This window comes from Nesoenas mayeri, assembly GCF_963082525.1.
Source record: "Nesoenas mayeri genome assembly, chromosome: 2".
Classification (NCBI taxonomy): Eukaryota; Metazoa; Chordata; class Aves; order Columbiformes; family Columbidae; genus Nesoenas; species Nesoenas mayeri.
In genome coordinates, this window is record NC_137543.1 from 158,423,708 (window position 1) to 158,447,860 (window position 24,153).

The 24,153-nt window shown below is 50.5% G+C and overlaps 1 protein-coding gene across 1 annotated transcript; it reads right to left on the reverse strand.

The window, feature by feature from the left end:
• Positions 1 to 515: 515 nt before the first annotated feature.
• CSRNP1 (cysteine and serine rich nuclear protein 1) lies at positions 516 to 6,905 on the reverse strand (the record flags this gene model as incomplete). Its single annotated transcript, XM_080338745.1, has 4 exons — positions 516 to 1,499; positions 2,623 to 2,919; positions 3,673 to 3,932; positions 6,734 to 6,905. The coding sequence occupies 4 exons, from the start codon at positions 6,903 to 6,905 to the stop codon at positions 516 to 518; spliced, it is 1,713 nt and encodes a 570-aa protein (XP_080194871.1).
• Positions 6,906 to 24,153: the final 17,248 nt, after the last annotated feature.

The window sequence follows — 24,153 nt, forward strand, 5'->3', positions numbered from 1 at the left end:
CGTATATAGTGTATGGATCTCTTCTGTAAACGTTGTCAGATTTAAACGTAAGAGCGTGTCGGGCTAACTCTTACGCAAAACCACAAATTTTCACAATAAATACAGCTTCAAAAAGTTGTCGTAAAAAGTTCCTGCAACACTGAAACGTTTCTAGAAGGGGCTGTGTGTACGACTGGCAACGTTAGCGAGGAGTATTTCTCAACAGGTCTTTTCATACAAAACACAAGGAAATTCATACGTGAAAGTCTTTTTCCCCTCCCTCCCACCCCACCATGAAAGTTTAGAAACTTTTGCACAAACAGCAAGAGAACTGATTGTAGCTGCAGTATGTCAAAACGTCCACGTTCTATAAAGACCAAAAATAGTTTGTTTGCTTAGAAAGTTTTGTCGTTGTTGGTTTTTTAACTCCTTATTTTGAGTAGCAACATCATCCTTCTTACGAAAGTTTGCCCATCCCACTGTTCTTCAGGTTTCATTTTGGCACCGGTCCTTGCCGCCCCAGCCACGTGGGCATTTCACACTTTGACCGTCTCCATCAGCGATGACTTGATGGCATCCTCCAAAAGTTGATTGTCTGTGAAAGGGGCCGGGGTTTCGGGGACGGATTCTGACAAACCGATGAGGGACTCCAAGAAACAGGAGCCCTGATCTCCAGCTTGCGGGAAGCTGGGGAAATTAGGCAACTGAAACTGTAACGCTGAGAAGTTATCGAGGTTCTCGTACTCCTTTAAGGAGTTGTAAAGGGGTCCCAAGTTATAGTCTGAGAAGGACTGGAAGAAATCCAAGGAGTCGGAGGAAAGGCTGAGGTCGGCATAGCTCTTGGAGCAAGGCTCGGCTGGGGACGGGGCGCAGCAGGACAGCCCGTCGCACCGCGCGTGGGCAGCATCCTCCAGCAAACCCCCGCCGTCCTGGTTGGCATTCTCGTCCAGGCACTCGGAGAGGTGGGACAAGTGGCCGGGGACGGGCTTGGCCTCGCCGCCGTGGTCCTCGATGAAGAAGTCAGTGGGGTTGAAGCAGCTCAGGTCATCCTGGCCGCGGCCGCCCTCTTCCTCGGCGTCCGAGTCGTTGAAGTGGAGGATGCGGGCCAAGCCGTCGTCGTCCACGTCCGACTGGGATTTGTCGGAGGGGAGGCTCTCGTAGGGCTCCTCCAGGTCCTCGCTGGGGTGGGAGGAGATGGAGGAGTCCGTCATGTCGCTGCTGCAGCTGTTCTCCCCCAGGGCCTCCAGGTCGGGGCTGAACTGGAAGGCGGGTGCCAGCGGCACGGCGCGTTCCTCCAAAGGGCCCTTCCCCGCCGCGCATCCCAAGGGCGGGAGCCGCTCCCGAAAAGGGGGTTCGGCCTCTGCCGCCTTCTCGCTGCTCTGCTGCTGCTTCTCCAGCTCCAGCTTCATGATGGTGTGGATGAAGTGGGTCTGAACGCGGGCCTGGTTGAACTCGATCCTGCCCTCGGTGTTGCCGCAGCCGTCCTTGGTGCAGCCGCAAGGGAACGAGGTGTGATCCATCTGGTGCGAGGAGGAGCAGAGGGTTAGGAACGAACCCCGAAAACCACTCGCAACTCACCCACCCTGAGAAGCCAAGTAACAGCTGAGAGGTTTAAAAGCAGACTGAAAAATATCTAATAATAAAAGACACCCCGCTCCTTTGAAGTGTTGTCATAAAAAAGGCTGGATTTTAGTACAACTGAAGTTAAAGCGTTCCAAAAAAAACCAAAATATGTCTCCAAAAGGAGACATAAGGGGGCAATCATGAGCTTGTAGATATTGTATCATGGTATTTAACACCTTATCTCTATCATGAGCTTCTGCCCCTTGCAGAGACAAGGTCAAATTTCTCAATGGGCATCTGCAGCACCTCAATGTCCCCATTATCAGCCGCTAGAGGGGGGCTGTGACATGCACATGGAGCACCTGTCCGCCTGTACACACCTGTCCGCCTGTGCACACCCGTCTGCCTGTGCACACCCACCTACACCTCCCCAGCCTGCAGCCATGGTGTTGAGGGAGGGAGTGACACCCAGAATAGGGAATATGGCTCCCCCAAGACACCTGGACAGGCATCCGTAAAAATAAAAGTAATACCATAAGGTAATTGAAGATACAGGGATCACCCCGCTTTGCAGGTGGTCTGCACAGCCAGCTGTGAGCTGATGCTCAGCTGACACTCCCACATTCAACAAGGAAAACAAACCACAATGAAACAACAACAAAAACACACTAGAGGGAGGAGGAGAAATCGCAGCCTCACACAAGGAGCAAGCAGCTTCTGTTTGCCAAGACGTTCCCAGGCGGCGCATCCCCAAGAGCAGAGCGAGCAGGGATGGGTCTCGCGGGGACGGACGCTCGCGCTGCAGGCTGGGGCGCATCCCCGCGGCTGCAACGTCAGTGTGTGGACGGCTGCACGTGTGTTTCGGGATGCAGACACTTTCAAGCAGCATCTGCCTCACAGCCTGGGGAGCATCTCCAAGAGCTTTTCCCACCTGCTTCGCTCAAAGCGCAGGTGGGAACAGATGCATTTTACAAGCTGCCCTAACTGTCCTGCTTGCTCAAAACCCCCCCTGCTTTACTTAACATATACATCAGCTGGAGCCGCGGCTTTTCCGCCCCTGCCCAGAGGTGAGGGCAGTACCTGACATTTGATGCCTGCCAAGCTGCAGCTGCAGGTCTCGGGGTCGCAGACCTCCCGGCAGTCGCAGCCACAGTCCTCCCGGGATAGACGGATGTTGTGCAGCTCCCGCTTCTCCTCCTTGTCGATCTTCTTCACCCCCACGGCTTTCAGCAGCGCGCGTCTCTTCTTGGCGGGGTAGGGCTGGAGGAAGAAGCCGTCCTCCAGGTCCACGTTGCTGACGTCGATGTCGTCGTCAGAAATGTCGTCGATGGTGAGCTGGTTGGCCTCCTCTGACTCCTTCGTGCCGTTCATGGTTAGCTGAGAGGAAAGAAAAAAAGGGCAAAGCATTAGGGACCTGTTGGGGACACAGAGCCAGCAGCACCCCCTGGTCTGTGCACAGACTGAAGCACAGAAGGTTCCATCTAAACATGAGGAGAAACTTCTTTCCTTTGAGGTGCCAGAGCCTGGCCCAGGCTGCCCAGGGGGGTTGTGGAGTCTCCTTCTCTGAGACATTCAAACCCACCCGGACACATTCCTGTGTGATCTGCTCTGGTGACCCTGCTTGAGCAGGTGGGTTGGACTGGATGATCTCCAGAGGTCCCTTCCCACCCCAACCACTCTGTGATTCTGTCAGCAGAAACAAAAAGGGAAAGATCTGCCCCCTGTGGCAGCCAACCCCAGCACCAAAATCTGCATTAGAGGCCACAAAGACCTGACAGACACCTGACAGAGTTCAGCCAATTTTCCACCACCTTTCAAGGGTGGAGAACTGAGCTGAAAATCCCACACCAGAGCCTGTGTTTCATTGGAAATCCAAACAGGGTTAAGGACTGGTACCCCCAGGCCTTCGGAAAGGGTTGTCGGGCATTGGAACAGGCTGCCCAGGGCAGTGGTGGAGTCACCATCCCTGGAGGGGTTTAAAAGATGCACAGATGAAGTTCTTAGGGATATGGCTTAGTGCCAGTGTCAGCTTAACGGTTGGACTCAATATCTTGAGGGTTTCTTCCAACCAAAATGATTCCATGATCCCAGACAGGCCATTAACTAACACCCCATCCACCCACTCCTCACCTTCCATTTCAACGCTTCCAACTTCTCCTCTTTCAATTTCTCTTCGAGTTTCTCCCGGCGAACGTTTTCCTGCTCCTTGGAAAACTCGGCCAGCGTGAACTGCCGGGAGGAGCTGTGTTTGCTCACCATCCCCAGGGTGCAGCCCCCGCGACTGGGCACGCTCGTGAACCCCTGGCAGCGTGGGAAGTAAAACACAGTGACCCGGTCAAACTCCACATTGTTCTTCTTTAGTCGCTTGGTTTTCTTCAGGATAGACGTGGCTAAAAATGGGGAGGGAGGGAGGGAAAGAAAAACAACACAAGAGGCACAAAGTCAGTACTGCCATCCTGCAACCAGGATAGAAATACTACAAACAGGCTGTAAATATGACAAACAGGCAGGACTTGCAACTACTCTCTCAACAGGGACGTGATGGGACAAGGTAACAACGTCACTCAGTGGCTTCTGGTGTTTTAGGAGCTAAGAAGGAAAACATTCTTCCTGGAAAGGGTTGTCAGGCATTGGAACGGGCTGCTCAGGGCAGTGGTGGAGTCACCATCCCTGAAGGGGTCTAAAAGGCATTTAGATGAGGTTCTTAGGGACACGGTTTAGTACTAGAGTTAGGTTATGTTTGGACTCAATGATCCTGAGGGTCTTTTCCAACCAAAATGATTCTATGATTCTCTAATGCTATAAATCCAAAGGTGGGATGAGGCTGGAGGGCAAACTAAGCCAAGTCCCAGTGCCTCGGAGTCATTGATGAGATTCACCCTAAGAAACGGCTGCTGCTTCTCCTTCCCGCTTGATTTCCTCCACGAAACACACATTTGCTTATTCTTCACGTGCAGCAGAGCATAACAAACAAGCAACAAACCATCCTACACGCCTGTCTTGCCCTACACCCAAGTACCCTGCCCCACGTTCAGATGCTCCTGGTTCAGTCCCAGGATGCTGGAGCACCAACACTCCAGTGCTGCCTGGCTCCAGCTTTTATGGCTGGGTAGAAAACAGCCAAAACGGCTGTTTTTCTGGCACTTCCTTTCACCATCCACCGGGAGGAACTATGAATCTATAGTTTATTCTCAAGAGACTCGTTTGAGAGCAGCTGCAAAGATGTTAATCTCCGCGCAGGTGATCCCAGGGTAAACACGGCAATACATGACTCTGGTTTATCTTAAACTGCTGAAACACGCTTCACACCATTTAAAGCGGAGCCTCTCCAGAGATACCCAGTTCTGCGCGTTTGCACGTGCAAGCATAGCAGATGGGGGTGGGCTAATTAGCCAGGGCAGTTCGAGAGTCAATGAGTTTCCACGAGCGTAGCTGGCTGTGGGAAGCACAGCAAAACGCTGCGTAGCAGAGCTGCTTTCGCTGCTGCAAGCGTGACAGTCGGACACGCACGAATTCAGTGATGGGGGTTTTGAGTGCCATTCTCTGCTGGTACGTGGATGTCTTGGCTGCTACCATGGAGAACAGGGCAAACAAAACAACCCAGAAAGGATGGGTGAGTCCTGCAGAGCCGGGATCTCAGCCCTGCTCTCTGGATGGCAGAGCCACAGGCAGCCCCACAGCAAAGAACCAAAAAACACGAGGGGCTCGGCTGCTTTGGCTGGCCCCAAATGCTGGGAAAATGCAAGACTGGACAGTTAGCTGCACCCACGTTTCACAGGTCTTGCTGGTGAAAATATAGCATTTCAGTTTCATATGGAAACAGAAAAACAACAAAAACCAAAACGTGTTCAACCAGCTGCGTCAGCAGCTTCTGCTAAAGAGCTGAGGGTTTCACACTGGGCTCTGCAGTCGCTTTGATGATATCTCTGCACTGCGCGTTGCATTTTCATAATAACCTTGACTCAATCTTCTAAAACATTAGCTCTTTATCAAAAGGCAAGTTAACCACCGCGATCATCTATCAGCTGAGCTGCTGCACTTTGGCATTTGCTTCTCTCTCCCCGCATCCCCCCCCGCTCTGAAATTGTTTTCCCATCCATGACCCTTTTCCAATGGAGCCAGAGAATACAAAAAGTTCATTGTTTTGTCACAAAACCTGGGAAGACAAGCAAGAATGAGACTCTTTATTATTACAAGACTTCTAAAGGCTTTTCAGACCACTGCGTGTTTGTGTATGTCTGCTAAGTGGACCTTAACTGCTATATACAGTGGGTGTTCAGTATAATTTACTAGGTTGGACTATTTCTCCTCCGTGAAGATGCTCCCCTATTGTATCTTTTATTTTTCCCCTCACATGGCAGATAAAGGATTTTACAACCTTGTCTTCTGCGTGTTTTCCTAAAAAGCTTTCAAAGTTGATATTGCTGGGGAAACAAAACAGCACTTATCTGTAGTAGGAGCAGAGGCAATGTCAAATGTGTCATGTTATTTGGCAAAGCACCCAGCATACGTAGAAAACATTCTGAAATGGTAATTACGCTACTGGTTAATCATTTTTAAGAATCAGCATTATGGGCCCTTGCTGTCTGTTTAGTTGTTGCCTATGGAATAGGCAGGTTCCATATGAATATGAGGAGAAACTTCTTTCCTTTGAGGTGCCAGAGCCTGGCCCAGGCTGCTCAGAGAGGCTGTGGAGTCTCCTTCTCTGCAGACATTCAAACCCACCTGGACACCTTCTGTGTGATCTGCTCTGGTGACCCTGCTTGAGCAGGTGGGTTGGACTGGATGATCTCCAGAGGTCCCTTCAACCCCAACCAGTCTGTGATTCTATGAAGAGCTTGACAGGGCATTGAAGGATGGTGGGATGGTCCAACCAGCTTGGAGGCACCTGCCTGTCTCTGCACACCCAGCTCCTTGGCTTTCTGATCCTGGAAATTTCCATTTCAGCAAAACCATCCTAATGCAATGATACATGCTGGGAGGACGGGCTGAGAAAGACCACCCTGAATACGCTGACTACAAAAAACACGATAAATCGGTGTAACGACATGGAACTGGTGCTACCGCCACTTCCACCCCTGAAAGTGTGTGTGCTCCAAGGGGGTCTCCGCACAAACGGAGGTGACAAACCCACCACCATGCTACAAAAAACCCACGTGCGGGCACGTCTGATCCCAGAGAAGATACTCACGGGTGAAGCTGGGCATTAAGGCAGAGCTGGGCTTGTTCTCCCCGCGGGAACTCTCCTCATCCGACTCCCAGCCCGAGGATGCCGAGGAGGAGAGCGGGGAGCAGGAGGAGGAGGAGCAGTAGGTGCTGTCATCCCCCAGCTCTTCGTACTTCCTTTTCAACACTCCGCTCATGGTGACGCCGTATTTTTCATATAACTGGAAAACAAAGGAGAAAAGCCACATAAAGCGAGGGAAACGCCGACAGTTTCTGGTGACAAGCAGGATGGTTTCAACCCCCAGAAGGACTTCTCCATCAGGTTCACCTGGCCATGCAGGTGTGATTCCCTAAAAGTGCTCTCTCCAAAAATCCACCACCTTTCTAACACTCTGTGCACACCTGCTGAATTTCTCTCCCATTTTGCAACACCGCATAAAAAAAATCAACTATCACAGACAACAAACTGTCCAGAAACCAATTCAATCAACACAAACGTTATCAAACAATAAGTATTACATTTTGCTTACTAATTCTTTTACGTTAACTCCTTACCCAGATCGCTTTCTATGCAGTTACAGCTTTAACATCTTGCTAATTACAAAAATAAGCCAGTTTGCAGAGAACAATCTGTTGGCATGATTTACTTGCTACAGCCCCCTGGGGAAACAGACTTATTAAATGAAGCACTGAAATACAAATATATCAACTGTGAAGAACAGCCCTTCTCCTCACGGTGCCTTTCATAGTCAGGCCCCCATTCAATAAGCTATTCTTGTTTAGGCTGGGTTATGTATCAAGCATAGTAGGAATTAAAGACAACGCAGCTAATTAAAAACAATGGAGTTCTGTACTTGCTTAGATTCCTAAAAAATCCCACAAAGCACAACTTCGTTTTACCTTTGCTTTTATAAAGTTTGCGGGTTTTCTGCCTCCTGAAATACCACAAAAGCCAACACTTTGCTTACAATAGGCAAATCCCACCTAACCTGGGATGCTTTTGCATGGACAATTTCTCCTTTTGGATGCTGGCAACTCCTTACCAGATGCTCCCGCTTCTGCAGAAGTCACTGCCAGCTTATTCTGAAGCCAGTGAGCCGTGTCCAAAGCTGAGAACCAGGCTGCTGCTGGAGGAATGATTTGCTTTGAGCCCATCTCATGGGGCTGTAAGGCACAACGAGGGCAGGAGAGATGCAACCCCAGCCCAGAAACCCCCTCCAGCAAGGAAGGGAGAGCCCCAGCATTGTGGGATGCTACCGGCTACCCCGGTGCTTCAATAAAACCAGAGCTAATACCTAAAGCATCGCTAAAATTCGGATGATACTGGGACAGCTATATACAGCCCTGTGTTGGTGACAGTGCAGATACGGGGGTGTCAGACACCCAGTCCCCTCCTGACACCTGAAACTCCTCCACTCGCCAAATTTATTCTTTGTAACCGTAGCACTTTCTCACTCTCTTTTGCATGTCTGAGGTTAATTTAAGATCCTGAAAAAGACAAAAAACAAAACAAAACCCAAAAAACAACCCACAAACCACCAAACCCGACCTACTGACAGCCCCAAGCACACCAGCTCCAAACCCTCCCAACGATGAGATTTTCAATATCGCGACAGCGCTGGCAGGACAGGAGCAGAATGCGGTGGCTTCAAAGCCCTTGTTAATGATGTTTACCAACAGCTTCCCAGGAGACAATAGTCGCCTAAAAGGTCAAAAAACCACCCTGGATGAAGCAGTTGCTGGGCCTGAAGAAGTTAATAATTCACTGCAATGTGCCTACCAGGCTGCTGCATCCCCCACTGCCCCCCAAACTTGGGGGCCGGGGAGAGGCAACCCCCTCCATCCTTCCTCCTCCTCAGCGGGCCTGGAGCTGCAGGTGGTTTTACCACAGAGGGGTTGTTGGGTTTTTGGCCTTAATCCCAAACAGATGGGGAGAAGGTGGATCTGGCCACCCTCCAGTCCCGGCAGCACAAGTCCTACCTGACACCTGGGTTAACCCCTTCCCGGCAAAGCAGAGCTTGCGGGCAGCCACAAAGCCCAAACCCGGCTGCAATTAAAACTCTTTGACTTGTATTATATTTTTGTGCCTTCTGCTCTGCCTCGCGCTTGCGTTAAGAAACAACCGGGAGCAAAGAAACGCCCCCCAAATCCATGGCAGGGGTCCGAATCAAAACCTGGGCTGCAGGCAGAGGTTTGCTCATCCCAGCTGACCCCAAAGTCACAGAATCACAGGATGTCAGGGACTGGAAGGGACCTCAAAAGCTCATCCAGTGCAATCCCCCCATGGAGCAGGAACACCCAGATGAGGTTACACAGGAAGGTGTCCAGGCGGGTTGGAATGTCTGCAGAGAAGGAGACTCCACAACCCCCCTGGGCAGCCTGGGCCAGGCTCTGCCACCCTCAACGTGAAGAAGTTTCTTCTCATATTTAAGCGGAACCTTCTGTGTTCCAGTTTGTACCCATTGCCCCTTGTCCTATCATTGGTTGTCACTGAGAAGAGCCTGGCTCCATCCTCCTGACACTCACCCTTTACATATTTATCAACATTAATAAGGTCACCCCTCAGTCTCCTCTTCTCCAAGCTCAAGAGCCCCAGCTCCCTCAGCCTTTCCTCATAAGGGAGATGCTCCACTCCCTTAATCATTTGTCCACCCAGAGCAGCCAAAAACTTTGCAAATAAACCCCACAAAAACCCCTCCCTAATCAAACAAACAAGCAACAACCCCCCCAAAAAGCCACATGTGGCTTCAAAAAGCATCAGTTTGCGCCACAGAGCAGCTGCTCCCTGCTCCAAAGGACACTTCGATGTCACCATCCAGCCAAGGGAAGGGGGAAACCAGCTCCCCAAAAAGCCCGTAGGACACATGCCCAATGGCAAACCCCCTCGGAGATGCGACCCTAACCACATCCAAGCCTTGCAGGAAACACCGGAGGGTGGTGAAGCAGCCATGGTCACACCACTGAAATGATGATAACTCCAAGGTCTGGCCCAAAATAAGCCCCAAAACTCACGTTACATCTGTTTCTACCAGGATCTGCCTGCTCTGCAGGACTCCCAGAGAAACGAGAAGGTAGACACGGTGATGCTGCAGAGCGATGCAGCCCCTGATGCTCAGGTCACCTGCAAACCCCACAGCGCCCATCACAAGCCGCATCGCCTCCCCCCAAACCACAGAGCAATTAAAAACTGAGTGTTTTCCTCAAGAGAGATAACCAGAACAACACAAACAACAAGGCAGAGCCAAGGCAAGTTGTGTGTAAGACTGCAATTGTTTTACTTTTTGGTTAAATATTATCATCACCGACTAAACACGTCTGGCAGAAGGATGAAGGGAGGTGTGTGCATCTCCTACGAGAATAAGCCAAATGCACAGAAAAAACACACCTTTGGCATTCTGTCTTATTCAAAACACGTATTGTTTTGTGAATGCAAAGTAAGTGTTGTGCAAACATGATTCGCAATTAATGGGAAAAAGCTGGTGAACCTGTTGCCCACCAGCCAAAAATACATTAATTTTTCTCCCGTAACGCCTTCCCCCTTCTTTGCTGATTTACAGCTGTGATGTTTTCCAGGTCAAGTTTTCAACTCTTTCTCAGGAGCTACACGTGATGTAAAGGGGCTGCACCCATTGGTATCGACTTGTACCCACCCCCAAAAACTCCTCCAGATGGAGGTTTTGCTGTCAAGGCAAAGACCATCCTCTCCCTCACACTTGGCAGCAGAATTCACATCAGCGATTTGGATGCTGCCTTGAAACCCATGTCACCCAAACCACTGGCCACTCAGCCAAAACAACCCAGAGGCCAATTCAGACACAGCGAGGATATTTTAATTGCAGTAATTCCACGCGTAATCTTAAATCCACATTTATGTCTTACACTGAAGTCACAAAAACGTGTGCAGCAGCATGAAAAATATATATATATTTATATCTGTGCTTGCCGTTGCAAATCTCTGCAGGCACCATTGAGTGCAGGATTTTACCACCTTCTCCTTCTCTTTTTTCTTTTTTGCATAACCTGAAATAAAATAATCCTATCTTCCTTTTAGTTGCCAAAAAAGACATTCTGTTCTTGGCTAAGGCTTCTTACCCATCTATTTTACTGAAAACAGCTTTTGGAACAAGTACATAATGCAATGGATCAAACCCGCAGGAATTCCTCTCTGGCACCAGAACTCCCACTATCCTGGGAATACTTTCTAACAAATATTTAGCCCAGATGTGCATTCCTTTCTCTTTCTCTCCCTCCTTTTTTTTTAAGCATTAAAGTTGGGGGGTGGAGTGGGTGGGGGTGGCCATCTAGTTGGGGGGAAGGGAATCCAATCTGCAAAGTCCCATTTCTGGCGCTCAGCAAGTCGCAGGGCAAAGCCCTAATACACTGGAATGCGAGGAATTAATGTTTTAACTATCCTCCTCTTGGACGACGTCTCAACAGTAAATATTTCGAGTAATTTAGATTTAAGAAGGTTTGGCATTTGTTTAGCCAAGCGCAGAGGAAGGCAACTAAAACCCCGACCAGTGTCCAGTTAGTCTGTTTATAAGAGACTGCACAAAGAGGCATCATGGCTTTGTGCAGAAGTATGGAGAGATGTTTAGCTCTTTATTTTGGGGCTATATATGTTTTCTTTGCACCAGTGCAAGCAAAGCAAAACAAACTTCTCCCAGCGTGTCCAGCGGCTGCATTTGCTCGTGCCACAACTCCCACGGTATCGCAGAACACCTACGCGCAAGGATATTTCACATTTTGGGCTTTCTGTCGGTGGAATATCCCAAAGGATGGAAGGATCCCAAATCCACGCACAGGCTATAGACAGCAAACTTGCTTCTGCAAAGCAATTTGGGTAAAACAAACGAAAAAGGCACGAACCCCAGGGCAATGTATGAAAAGTATTTCTTTCCCAGCGACTTTCTGAGCCAGTTTGTTGCCTTTACAAACACAGGGACCTGCCTGCAGCCCGGAGAAGCCAAGGTGGACTCTTCCCGGCACACCAGGAGCGAGTTACCAACTGCTGAGCCGTGAGTCAGAGCGGCTCCCGCTCCCTCCTCCATAGCCTCAGTGGCTGTGCAGGTCTAGCAGGAGTAAATATTAGTTTAAAAAGCACCACCACATACTTTAGCCAGCTACGGCTACCAGCGCAACTCATGCAGCAAACCCGGGGAAGTTTTTGGGGTGGGTGTTTTATTCGCACGCTGATGTTCGTGGCGGGTTGGGCGACCTTGGGGTGCAATATTGCCAAAAACTGGTGCGGAGCGGAGCTTCCCGCTGAGCTATCCCAGACATTTGATGTCTGACAGCAGCAGTGAGTCCAGCAACGCCGCTGGGTTACTTAATAATCACCGCGCTATCAACACTGATTCATTGCTCGTCCATTTAACTACTCTTAATTCTTGACATATTTACTTAAGTGGTTTCCCTGTGACAGCCTCTGCCATGACACCACTTCCCAATTTCGGGGCTGACCCAGGCAGGGGGGGCGGGTCAAGGTGAGCAGGATGATCCCATCAGGACCCTCCAGCCCCGATGTGTGTCCCCAGCCACACAAGCTGTGCTTTCCAGTTCAGACCAGATTATTTTCACTCAGCTGGGTCTAAGGTTTCATAACCTTGCTCCGGTTAAAAATAGCCTCTGCCTACTATGCTACAGCAAAACCCAACGCACCCCGTGCCATGGAGCAGGAGTATGAATCAGTTTGTAGCACCACGAGTTTATTCTCCTGCCAAAGACTAAACAGGCAAAACACCTTCCCCAGGAAAGAGCATCAGAGGCATTTAACTCCATCTACTAATTTTTGGAAGGCCACAAAGAAAAGGGCTTTTCAAGATTTTTCTATCAAGCCCTTATATCTCACTGGCCGCTCGAAAGGTAAATAAGAAACATTAGCAAATACATTAAAGGTTATCAGACATGGCCCAAATGAAACGAGGTTCAAATGTACTTGGCGCAGATTGTTCTGTAATAAATATGAAAACAGAGAAGTGTGCTTTGTCTAGGAAAATCCTCTGTTTGATTACACCTCATGAATAATTCACACCAGGTTTCCATATTTGTCCTCCTGTAGGTACACGCCGTGCATTACCTTGCCTGCTATATATACGACCGCATTTCCTGCGCTGAATTATTAAAGGCTTGCCGGGAGCTGCAGAGTCTCTCCACGCGGAGAACAAACCAAAAAATAAACCCCCCCAGCCTTGATGGGCTTCATCTGCAAACCGCTCAGCAGAGGGGGAAATATTATATATATATTTATATATATATATATATAGTGGGGAAAAAATAATTAAAATGAAATAATAACTGCGGATGAGTTCCCTGCAACAAACGACAAGACTTTGAGGTTTGTAAATGGCCGTGAGGTTTTCCTCTCCATCCCACCGAGGCATTGTCGTTACCAGACATTGGTAAGGCAGGGCTGCTTTAGGAAAGGGTTGTCCCTATGTGTCAACCTCTTCCTACAGCGACATTATGTAACTCGGAGGTGACAGACACTTTTGAGGATGCCGGGAGGGGGACATACAAAAAAATAAACATACACACTGAGGAAATTTAGTAGTTTGGGTTGTGCGAGGTGATTTTTTTTCTCTCGTCTCAGGTGTGTAGTTAAAGCCCTGATTTTTCTTTTATTTCTAGGGGCGGGGGGGGGGGGAGCCCGCTCTCTATCGGTCCGTCTGTCCATCCGTGCGCCGGTCGGTAGGTGTTGCTGTAGCGACGGGAAAGCATCCCCAGCCGGGCAGATTTGGGGAAGAGCGAACCGGCAAGGCTTCCCCTCTGCCTCCCACCCCCCCGCCAGCCTTTCTTTCAACATCAGAAAATTGGAACCGCAACCGTAAAGATGGAGCGGAGCCTTAACTGACGGGGTGGGGGGGAGGGAAACTCAGAGCGACTCTAAATAAATATATAGGTATTTAGATGTATATATAACGCGGGGTTTTCTACCGAGGGGAAAGTGCGGGAGGACTCGGGGAGCAGCCAACCCCCCGCCCCCAGGGAACGCGGTCCCACCGCCCCGAGGGTCCCGGACGCTCCCGCCGGGCCAGCCCCAGCCCCAGCCCCGCCGGGCTCCCCTCGCCCCCGGGCAGGAGCAGCCCGGCCAGACGGCGCCGCTGCGGCGCGCCGGCCCGGCTCTGGGCGGCGGGGAACCGAGACGGACCCCCCGACGGCGGAGCAGGACGGGCTGTGCCCAGGACCCCCGACAGCCCAGCACCGCGCCGGACCCCGGCGGGCAAGCACCGACCCGGCTCTATACCGGACCCCCAACGGCCGAGCACCGCGCCGGACACCGCACCGACCCCCGAGCGGGACGGCGGAGCAGCAAACCTCCCCCCGCCGCGGCGGACCCCCACTCCCTCCCACGCCCGCCCCATCCCGGCGCCGGCTGCCCCCGGGCCGGCCCTACCTTCGGCGGCGGCGGCGGGTCTCGGCGCGGCGGCTCCGGCTGCAGCGGCGGTGGCTGGCGCGGCGCCTCCCGCTCTGCCGCTGCCGGGGCTGCGCCGCCGCCGCGCTGCCCTTTTTCGTCAGTGGAAAACTCCGGGCTCTGACGCAGGCGGTGACAGGAGCGGGGCCGGCGTGTGCCCGGCCCGCCCGGCTTCCCGCTCCCCCCCGCCCCGGGGCGGGGCGCTGAGTCAGGGCCGAGGGGACGCCCCGCCCCGCCCCGCGCTGAGGAGGGAGCGGGGAACGGGGGAGGGAGGGAGATTGGGGATGGGACACAGCTGGGGGGGTGGGAGTCACAGGGGGTGGGGAACCGCAAGCAGCCGTGGCCCCTAAAATGCATGTTTGTGTCCCACAGGAACAGTTTGGACCCCCAAACAGATTTGGGTCCTAAAGGGAGTTGGGGATTCACAAGGGGTTTGGACCCATAAAGAGGCGTGGACCCCAAAATGGATGTGGGTCACGGTGGAGGGGGGGTTGTGTCCCACAGGGAGCTGGAGACACACAGGAACAGCTTGGTCCCCAAAACAGATTTGAGTACTACAGGGGGTTGGAGACCCACAAGAAGTTTGGACCCACAGACAGGCTTGGACCCTAAAATGGGAGTGGGTCCCAACACAGACAGTTGGGGACTGATGGGCAAGGCATGAACCCCCAAAGAGATTTGGGTGCTACAGGGAGTTGGGGACTCACAAGGGTTTGGACCCAAAACCAGGTTTGGACCCCAAAATGGGTGTGGATCGCATGAGGAGTTTGTGTCCCACAGGGAGCTGGGGATCTGCAGGCAACATTTGGACCCCAAAACAGATTTGGGTGCCACAGGGAGTTGGAGACCCAGAAGAAGGTTGGACCCACAGACAGGCTTGGACCCTAAAATGGGGGTGGGTCCCAACACAGAGAGTTGGGGACCAATGGGCAAGGCATGAACCTGCAAACATATTTGGATGCTACAGGGAGTTGGGGACTCACAAGGGTTTGGACCCCAAAACAGATGTGAGTCACATGGGGGGTTTGTGTCCCACAGGGAGCTGGGGATCTGCAGGCAACATTTGGACCCCAAACCAGATTTGGGTGCCAGAGGGGATTGGGGACCCACATGGGGTTTGGACCCACAGGCAGGCTTGGACCCTAAAATGGAGGTGGGTTCCAAGGGGGGTTTGTGTCCTACAGGGAGTTGGGGACCCACAGGAGCAGCTTGGACCCCAAAACAGATTTGGGTGCCACAGGGGGTTGGGAACCCACAGGCAAGGCTCGAACCCCGAACAGATTTGAGTCCTACAAGGAGTTGGGGACTCAAAAGGGGTTTGGACCCACAAAAAGGCTTGGACCTCAAAATGGATGTGGGTCACGTAGGAGGTTAGAGTCCCAAAGGAGGTTAGAGTCCCAAAGGGAGTTCGGGACTAGCAGGCAAGATTTGGATCCCAAACCAGATTTGGGTACCACAGGGGTTTGGAGCCCACAGGGGATTGGGAACCCACAAGCAGGCATGAACCCCAAAATAGAGATGGCTCCCAAGTGGCATTTGGGTCCTACAGGGAGCTGGGGACCCACAAAGGATTTGAACCCACAAACATGCTTGGACCCCAAAATGGATGTGGGTCACACGGGGGGTTTGTGTCCCGCAGGGAGTTGGGGATCTGCAGGCAAGATTTGGATCCCAGAACAGATTTGGGTGCCACAGGGGATTGGGGACCTCCAAGGGCACCAAAATGAGTTTGAGCCTCACAAGTACGAATTGTCCCACAGAAAGAATTGGGTCCCTGAAAGGGACTTTGGCCCTATGAGCGAGGCGTCGCCCCCAGAGACATTTAAGGCCCCACAAAGAAGAAGCACAATATTTTGGGGAGTTTGTTTCCCAGCACAGCTGGGACGGGGGTTCCATCCAGAAACCTGCACCAGGTCACTGTCCAGCTCTGGTCGCTGCAGTGTTCAGCTGAGGATCTCCACATGCTTCCCACTGACCACTAGGAGCTTTCAGAGACCATCAGCGCTGCGATCAGACTCCTTGCAGCGGTTGGCAAGGTGCAGACTGACCCAGTGTTTCCCAATTTTGGCACTTGGCTGGATTTTCACCCCACGAGCTGGGGCTGGGCCAACAGCCAGCGGCATGGTCAGAGTCCTCATGGTGTGAAGCTGCCTGCTCTTGGTGCAGATCTTTGAAAGGTCACCCAGCTGTACCCCACAGGGCTTGGATACAGCCAAGCTGCAGGAGTCCCTGTGTAAGATCAAGTCCATGAAGGTGGGACGATTTGTCTTCCTTGGCTCCATGGAGGAGCCTGAGGTTGGCCATACCAGGGTCTCCTCAAATCCCCCTCTGCATCCATGTTCTGTTGTGAGCCCCTTAGCTCCGTGGTTCTTCCCACACAGTATTGCGAGCAAGCATCTGCCACCCCTTTCCAGGGATATTATTTTAGGTGTAAACCTCTTAGAATGCGTTTTTTTTTGGTAGCAAGAGTGTCTCACTGGGAAGGTGCCCAGTCTGACCATGAACAGTGAAGATGAGGTGAGAGTTTCAATGTGGTATGGCTTTTTCAGAGGAGACTGCTGTGAAAATCTCACCCTTAGTCCTTTTACCAGTCAAAGCTTTCAAACTTTGCAGCTAAAATGTTGGGAAAAAGGTCTTATCTTGTGCCAAAGCCACTTTGATACCAACATGTGAAGTGATGCCACCAGGATTTTCACTTCTGATCTTGCCCAGTGTGTGTGATTGATGGGGCAGCCCCACCGGTCACCCCGATGGCACCACTGCAAGGACAGCAAACCATAGCGATGTGTGAGGGTGAGCAACAAGCGTGGACTGAGAACAACTTCAAGCTGATTTTACTGCTGTACTTGATGTAATTCCATAACTTCATGGTTGCCCCGCGCTCCTGATCTCTTGGTTTGCCACTCCGTGTCTCTCTGCCCAGCCCATGAAACCACAATGACAGCTCCTAGCTGTACGGAAGCACAGGAGGGATGAGTTGAGAGTTTGCTTCAAAGATGCAAATGTCATGGAGGCAATACGTAATTCTAGATGGTGCCCTGATGACGGGTGGGCCCTGTGTTGGAGGCACGAGGACCTTCCTGAATGTGTCGGCGTACAGCACTCGACCGCCAAAGAAGTGGTTTTCCTGAGGTTTCGTTTACCATGTTTGGACATGGCTGTGATTAATATTTCCTAACAGGAAGACGTCATGCGTGCAGGCTTTCCTCTTCAGGGTTTGGGTCGAGGGTGACCCAGTTCAGGTTATACGCTGGCTCCTCATTTCCTCCCCCTCGGAGACAACACCCATCGCTGAGCCCCAAACGGGTCCTGGCGCCGGGCAGTTCTCACCGCACAATCCCAGGGGACCCGGAAGGCTTTGCTGTGATGGGACCAAGACATAATATCGCCTCTTTATATACCGTGTCTATGAGATGAAGGGTGGGGGGGACATTTGTCACCATCCCCAGGCTGAGTTTGGCATGAAACCCATGGTATGAGGGAAAGGGGATATCCTGGAAAACGCTCGGAAAGGCTGCCAGTGACCTCCGGGTTACACATTTTCTCCCTTGCTTGTATTAGTTTTAATGAAAGTAAAGCCAGTGAGAGACAGGGTTCCATGCAGAGCAGAAATTATTTAGTGATTCAATCAGGTGGTGAATAATTCTGACCTCGAGCTGCCTGTACTTGTGTGTGTGTGAAAGAGAAGGCTTGAAATGAAACTTTCTGTCTTCTCTTTTTGAAGCAGCATCTTTTTGTTTGTTTGTTTTAAAATCAACCTAAAAGCACTACTACATAAATAAGGGGAAGCTTAAACAGAAATATAAATAGCCCTCAACCAGTATGTTTTCCTGTGTACGTTGAATGAAATAGCTCTGTTTCACTCAACGTGTGTTTTGTTGCATCTCTGAGCCTCCTTCCTCCAACAAATGGACTCAAGAGAGAGAGAGGGGAAGAAAAATAAATCTGTTTCTCTTTAACCTGAGCCGGGTTGGTGTGGTTTTTAACACAGTGTTTTCACCTCTCGAGGAGCATCCTCTTCTCCCAGCGCAACCAGAGCAACATGCAGCCCCCGGGAAGGCTCTTGCTCCTTTGGCAGCACCAGCCCGGAGCTGGTTTTCCTGGCTGGGCACCACTCAAGCCATGATCTGATGGGAAGAAATTCCCTGCTGAATGTCCCCAGTGGTGATAAGTGACCTGGCAGAGAGCAGCAGCCACAGAGCAGGGGCAGGGAGCCCACTGGGAGACGACCGGATTGAGATGTCTGCGTGAGGCACAGGGTGCTGAGATAAGAGGTGTGAGCTGGGCAGGCTCTGGATGTCAAGCTCCTCGCTGCTTGTTTTGTGTCTGCCCTGCAGCAGGAGAGTCACTTTCCCTGTGGTAAAAAGCCTCTTGGTGTTTGGGGATGGAAAAATCAGGAATATCTGGGACTGGAGATACAATTTTTTTTTTCTGATTTTACAAGTGCATCCCAAGCATGGTTCTGGAATGGCTTATTGGCTGTATCTGGCTGTGACCTGCTGCTGGCTACTGTAGCAACCACCTGAGAATAAAGACAGAGGGACATGGGAAAAGAAACCACCACCACTGAACCAACCTTCCTTGAGCAATCACGTCCAGCATCACCTCCAGCTGGTGCGGTGGCCCCGACTCACCCCGTGTCCCCAACTTGTCCTGTTTCACATGCAGATAAAATGAATGCTTTACTTTTATAACACATTGTGCAATCGCAATAAGCTGCCGCAGCTGCTCATGGGCTGCCTGTCTTGGTGCCAGGACTCCTTCCCACCCAACACGTCTGAAATGCAAGTTGAACAAGGGCATTGGGTTGTTTTATTTTGTTGTTTTTTCCCCCTGAAAGATGGACATACAAGTGGAAAACCAAATACTTTGCTCCAGCTGCGCTCTGAGCTGTTCACCTGTGCTGGGAACAGTGGAAGGGATGTGGCTGTGCTGGGACAGCCTTGGGTGAGTGAGTCCAGCCATGAAGATGCGATAGAAGGTGTTCTGTGGTTCCTCATGGATTTCCCACCAGCACAACTCCATCAGCTTCTGCAAACTGCTTCTGATTTGAGCTGATGCTGGTAGCCAGTCAGATCTTTAGCATTTAAGGCCCTATATGCCCTGCTGTTATATACTTTCTGGGTAGTTATTTATGCATTTATTGAAATGTGCTTCCCTCATGCATTTTGTGATGCTGTCAATCCTTGGTAAAGATAGGGGCACCATAATATGGTGCTCTCCTAAATGTACCGACACCCCATATATTTGAGAGAGATGGATAATATGACCTGTTTGCTGGGGAGTACTGATATAATTGTTGGACTCCCGACAAACACGCAAAAATCATCAACTCGAGGGAATAGATGTTATTTTAAAATGCAGGCATGAAATGGGAATTGTGAAAGTGCTGTGTGGTTTCAACCACTCTCTAGCAGTGGTTAGCGGCAAGGAAAATAAGTACAACAAGATCAAATGTGCTACCCAGACAGCTGAATTCAAGTGAGGCACCTGTGTCCTCAATTAACCCAACTAATAGTTAACTTTGCTGTCAACAGAAACCCCCGCACCAGGATTTAGAGGTGCGAAATGCATGAGTGCTGTATTTTTCTCTCCTTGACATTTCGTGAGTCGTCTGCTTTAGTGCTGAAATGTCTCAAGCGATGGGACCGTGGCAATTTCTCTTTCGAGGGTATCGCTCTCGCACAATAATTAAATCTCTGGCTTTCAAGCATAATTGCCAATGACAGTGCCTCCAAAGTTGCTTTTTAAGCTCGACCTGGCAGAAGGGGCTTCCAGAAAAATGAAGAAGCCAGGGAAGAGTTGCGAGCATCAGCAAAGGCAAGAAGCAGAAAGAGAAACTCTGTCTTTCCCCAAAAGTAGGGACGACAAGCATCCCTAAACATTGAGGGGGCCTAAAATTCATCGCGGTCCTGGATGCCTCACAGGCTCTGAAGGAAATGGGAGCTTACAGTACAGCTCCATCATTACCAGGGTCGTTGGAAAATGGTCATTTTTCAGCACTAGGACCTGTCTCCTGCTCCGGGTTGGTAATTGGTGGTGTTGGCAGTGAGCCAGGCAGCACTTGCGGCTCTGTCTTGAGAGGACAAAAACCTCCATTACTTTATGCTCTTTAATTCTCCCAAGGTGTGCTGCTGTCTATCAATGGAGTCGCCATGAGGTAATAGAAATTACAAACCTCCCCAGACTTATTTGTCTGAAAGCGTTTCTTGTAAAAATAATTATGTGAGTTCTCCGGAACCGTGGTACATGAGAATGGCAGAAGAGAAAGTTTGCAAATTAAAAAGGCAACAAAAGGCTCTTTATCGTAAACTGCGAGGGAGACTGGGCGAGAGGGTTGTTTCCCTTCTGTTGGGTTGGCTGGTGGCAGCTTTTAGAGAGAAAAAGCAATTTTTGTTGTCTGTGTATCACTTTGCAGTGAAGCTGCTCCAGACCCGTCCACCAGATCTGGGTAGGGTGATGGGTTTGGCCTGGCACCACTTGGGGTTCGAGCCACTGTCTCTCCCCATGAACTTTGGAAAGCCACTTGACCTGTGGCTCATGATGGGGATGTCACACTTCTGGTGTGACTTGTTGTGTCTGGTTGCAGGCTGGGGATGGAGCTTTGCCTGCAAGCCCTCACCAGCCCTTGCCCTCCTCCCAAGAGGCATCCTAAAGCCTTCATCGCACCCCATTCTCAACCAGAAAAGCACCATCTGGAGCAAACATATTTGCAGTGATGTGACAGACAAGCTCTGGAGGAAATACCTGAGCTGTCTGAAAAAGTTACAGCCCCTCTGCCTCCCGTGAGTTCAGACTCCAGAATCTCAGCACAAATCTATTCTGATGCAAAGTTTGAGTCAAAGGTCTGGATTGTGAATGGGAACATCTGGGGAGCCTCCACACCTTCCTCCAGCACTGCCAGGGCAGGGGAGGGCTGGAGGCTCCTTAACCCACTGCAAGTGCTCATTTCAGAGCAGAAAAGCCAGGATCTAATGCCATTAAAAATAACTATATAGCTAAAGCTCAATTTTCTCCTCTAAAGAAGGTTTTTGCAAGCCCACAGGATGGGACAGAGGCATTGCTTCCCCTGGGCAGCTTCTGTGGTTCTTGAGCTGGACTGAAACAGCAGTAAAACACATGCATGAATTATATACATATGCAAATAGATGTGTGTGCATCTCTATATATTTAACTTGATTGACTGAATTGGCAGCAAGTCTCACAACAGTAAATACTGCTCCTGAGTCACCAAGAGCTGAAGCAGTGTTTGGTGGCCATGGTGGTCACAGGGGACACTTTGGTGCTTTCATCTCAATGACAGAGCTCTGTATGACGGTGCTTGTTCAACAATGGCAGATACAAAAAGAGCATCAGGTCTGCATTTGTGTGCTGGTTTTATCTGTGAACTGTCGCTATCCTTCTGACACTTGCCCAGGGCCACCAGGTTTTAGTGTTAGGTCGTGGCAGCATGGAAAATTTGCTCTGAAAAGGGTAAGTGCATGGAATTAGGTACAGAGAGTTAATTATTATTTGTCTTTGCTTGTGCTTTATGGGCTTGGTAACAAGGCATGCTCCTGAAATGCTTGTGATCAATATTGAGGCTTCTGAGCCAAATTCTTGTCTGCTGTAAAGCTGTTTAGCTCCCAGCAGGGCCACTGATATAACTGCCACATCTGAGGGTCTCAGTGCTCCCCAATGTCACCGTGCCATCCACATTGCACCCTGAGGAGCAGGACCTGGCTTTTACCCCCAGTTTTACTAGTGGGAAACTGAGGCACCCAGCTGGGGCTGTCCTTTTGGAGAAGGATGGGGACAGACACAAGTTTTTGAGACTGAGCCTATGCCAGCTGTTGCCAAGCTCCTCTGGTATCAGTGCAGTGGGTAAGCTCCAAAACCAGGGACTTTGAGTTACCCAGTGCAGGGGTTCAGGTGTTTCTATAGGAATCCTAAAACCTCGCTGCAGGCACCTGCTGCACACATGTACCTCGGCAGATCAAGCTCTGCATTGCCAGGTGGAATGTGCACATAAAAACTACCATTTGTGGCAAAATCTTGATCCTTTGGTAATTTCATTGCCAGCCTAAACAGGCAACCTTCAAAAACTGGAGGCCTGACCCCAGAGGACCCAGGAGCATCCACCTCTTCTACCATCTGCAACAGGTGACCAGTCTGGGCTTTTCCTTTTTGCCTTCCCTGCAGATGCTGCTGCCCCAGCGTGCTGTGCTTGTCTAGAAATGCTTTTGAGCTCTGGCTCCTGTCTGTGGAGCAGCCGTCTGCCGCGCTTGAAAAGGTTACAGAGCCCCCAGCCACCTTCTGCGGAGTCTGTGCAGGGAGATTCCTGCTGCGTGGACTGGGGCTGTGACCCCCATCCCAGCACCCACTGACCTCACCTGGGGTGTGATGGGCAGAGACAGGGACAGGGGCCTTGCTGGGGCTGCTTGGTCAGACCCATTAGCCTCCCTGCCATAAATTAAAACAATGGGAAATTTTGGTGAGCCTTATGATAAGAAAAACCTTGAGGTGCTGGAGCGAGTTGAGAGAAGGGAATGGAGCTGGTGAGGGGCTGGAGCACAAGTGTGATGGGAGCGGCTGAGGGACCTGGGGGTTCAGCTGGAGAACAGGAGCTGAGGGGAGACCTTCTGATCTCTGAACTGCCTGAAAGGAGCTTGGAGCATGGAGGGGGTTGGTCTCTTCTCCCAAGTAACAAGCAATAGGGCGAGAGGAAATTACCTCAAGTTGCACCAGGAGAGGTTTAGATTGGATATTAGGAAAAGATTCTTCCTGGAAAGGGTTATTGGGCATTGGAACAGGCTGCCCATGGCAGTGGTGGAGTCACCATCCCTGGAGGTGTTTAAAAGGCATTTAGACGAGGTTGTTAGGGACATGGTTTATTGCCAGTTTCAAGTTAATGGTCAGACTTGATGATCTTGAGGGTCTCTTCCAACCTAAAAGGTTCTGTCACCGAGGGGTGACAAATGGCATGCTGGAGGTGGTGGTGTGCGTCAGGGCTGATCCATGGAGCAACACTGTGCTGAACTGGCTTCCTGTCCCTGCATGAAAGGACTTCTTTCTTTCCTGGAATGCTCACCATCAGAAGTCTGTGTGTCTCCTAAAGTCTGCACTACTAATGGTCCTGGAGGACACAGCCTTCTGCCTCCCATGACACCCGTTAACTGTGCAAAGGTGTTAGGGACCTGGGCAGCCCCACAAAGTAACCTGTCCCCAGTGAAGCAGTGTGGGTGATTTGGGTTTTGATGTATCTCACCCCATCTGAAGGTTATTTCCCCCAAGTCATCCTGTAAAACCGAGGAGCTGTATTTATGCTTCTGTCCCTTTACTCTCCCCAAAGAGTAAAAATGTAAACATGAGAGATATGTATGTACGCTTAGAGATACACTTATTAACATAACATATACATGATGGTGACATCTGTGGATGGTAGAAACCTCTAATCCCTAACATTCTGTGATTCTGTGGTAAGACAACAGGGTAAATTATTGATACTCCATTTAACAAGCGGGAGAAAGAGAGAAAGGAAGATGAACATTGTTCTACTGGGGCCAAAATGCCCATAAACTAATAGGAAGTAAGAGTAGCTTAGCCAGGCCCAGCTTAAGCACAACCGTGCTGCAATTCTGAGAGGACTCAGGAGAGGTGATAAACTTGGGTCTTTTTGGTTTCCACTCTGATTTTCAAGCTCCTAAACATTTACACATGCCAGCTTTTCTCCTCAGCTGTGGCAGCTGCAAAAATGAGTTCTCTCCTCCAAATGAAAGCCAAGATTACCATGTAATGACTTGACCCCAGGAGACAGACTTCTAAGAAAAGCACCAAAAATGTGTCAGTTTCCCTGCACCGGCAATATGCACATGCGTGTCCAGACATGGGATTTAGGGGAAGGCTTTGGTAAGTCAGCATTTGCTACATGCAGTCTGGAGGGCAATGAAAAGAGGGAGCTTTTTGTTTCAAAAAACACCGTTTATGTTATTTTTTAAGCTAATCTGCTCGAGACGACAGAAAGAAAATACAAGAAGAACAGTATTAAAAAA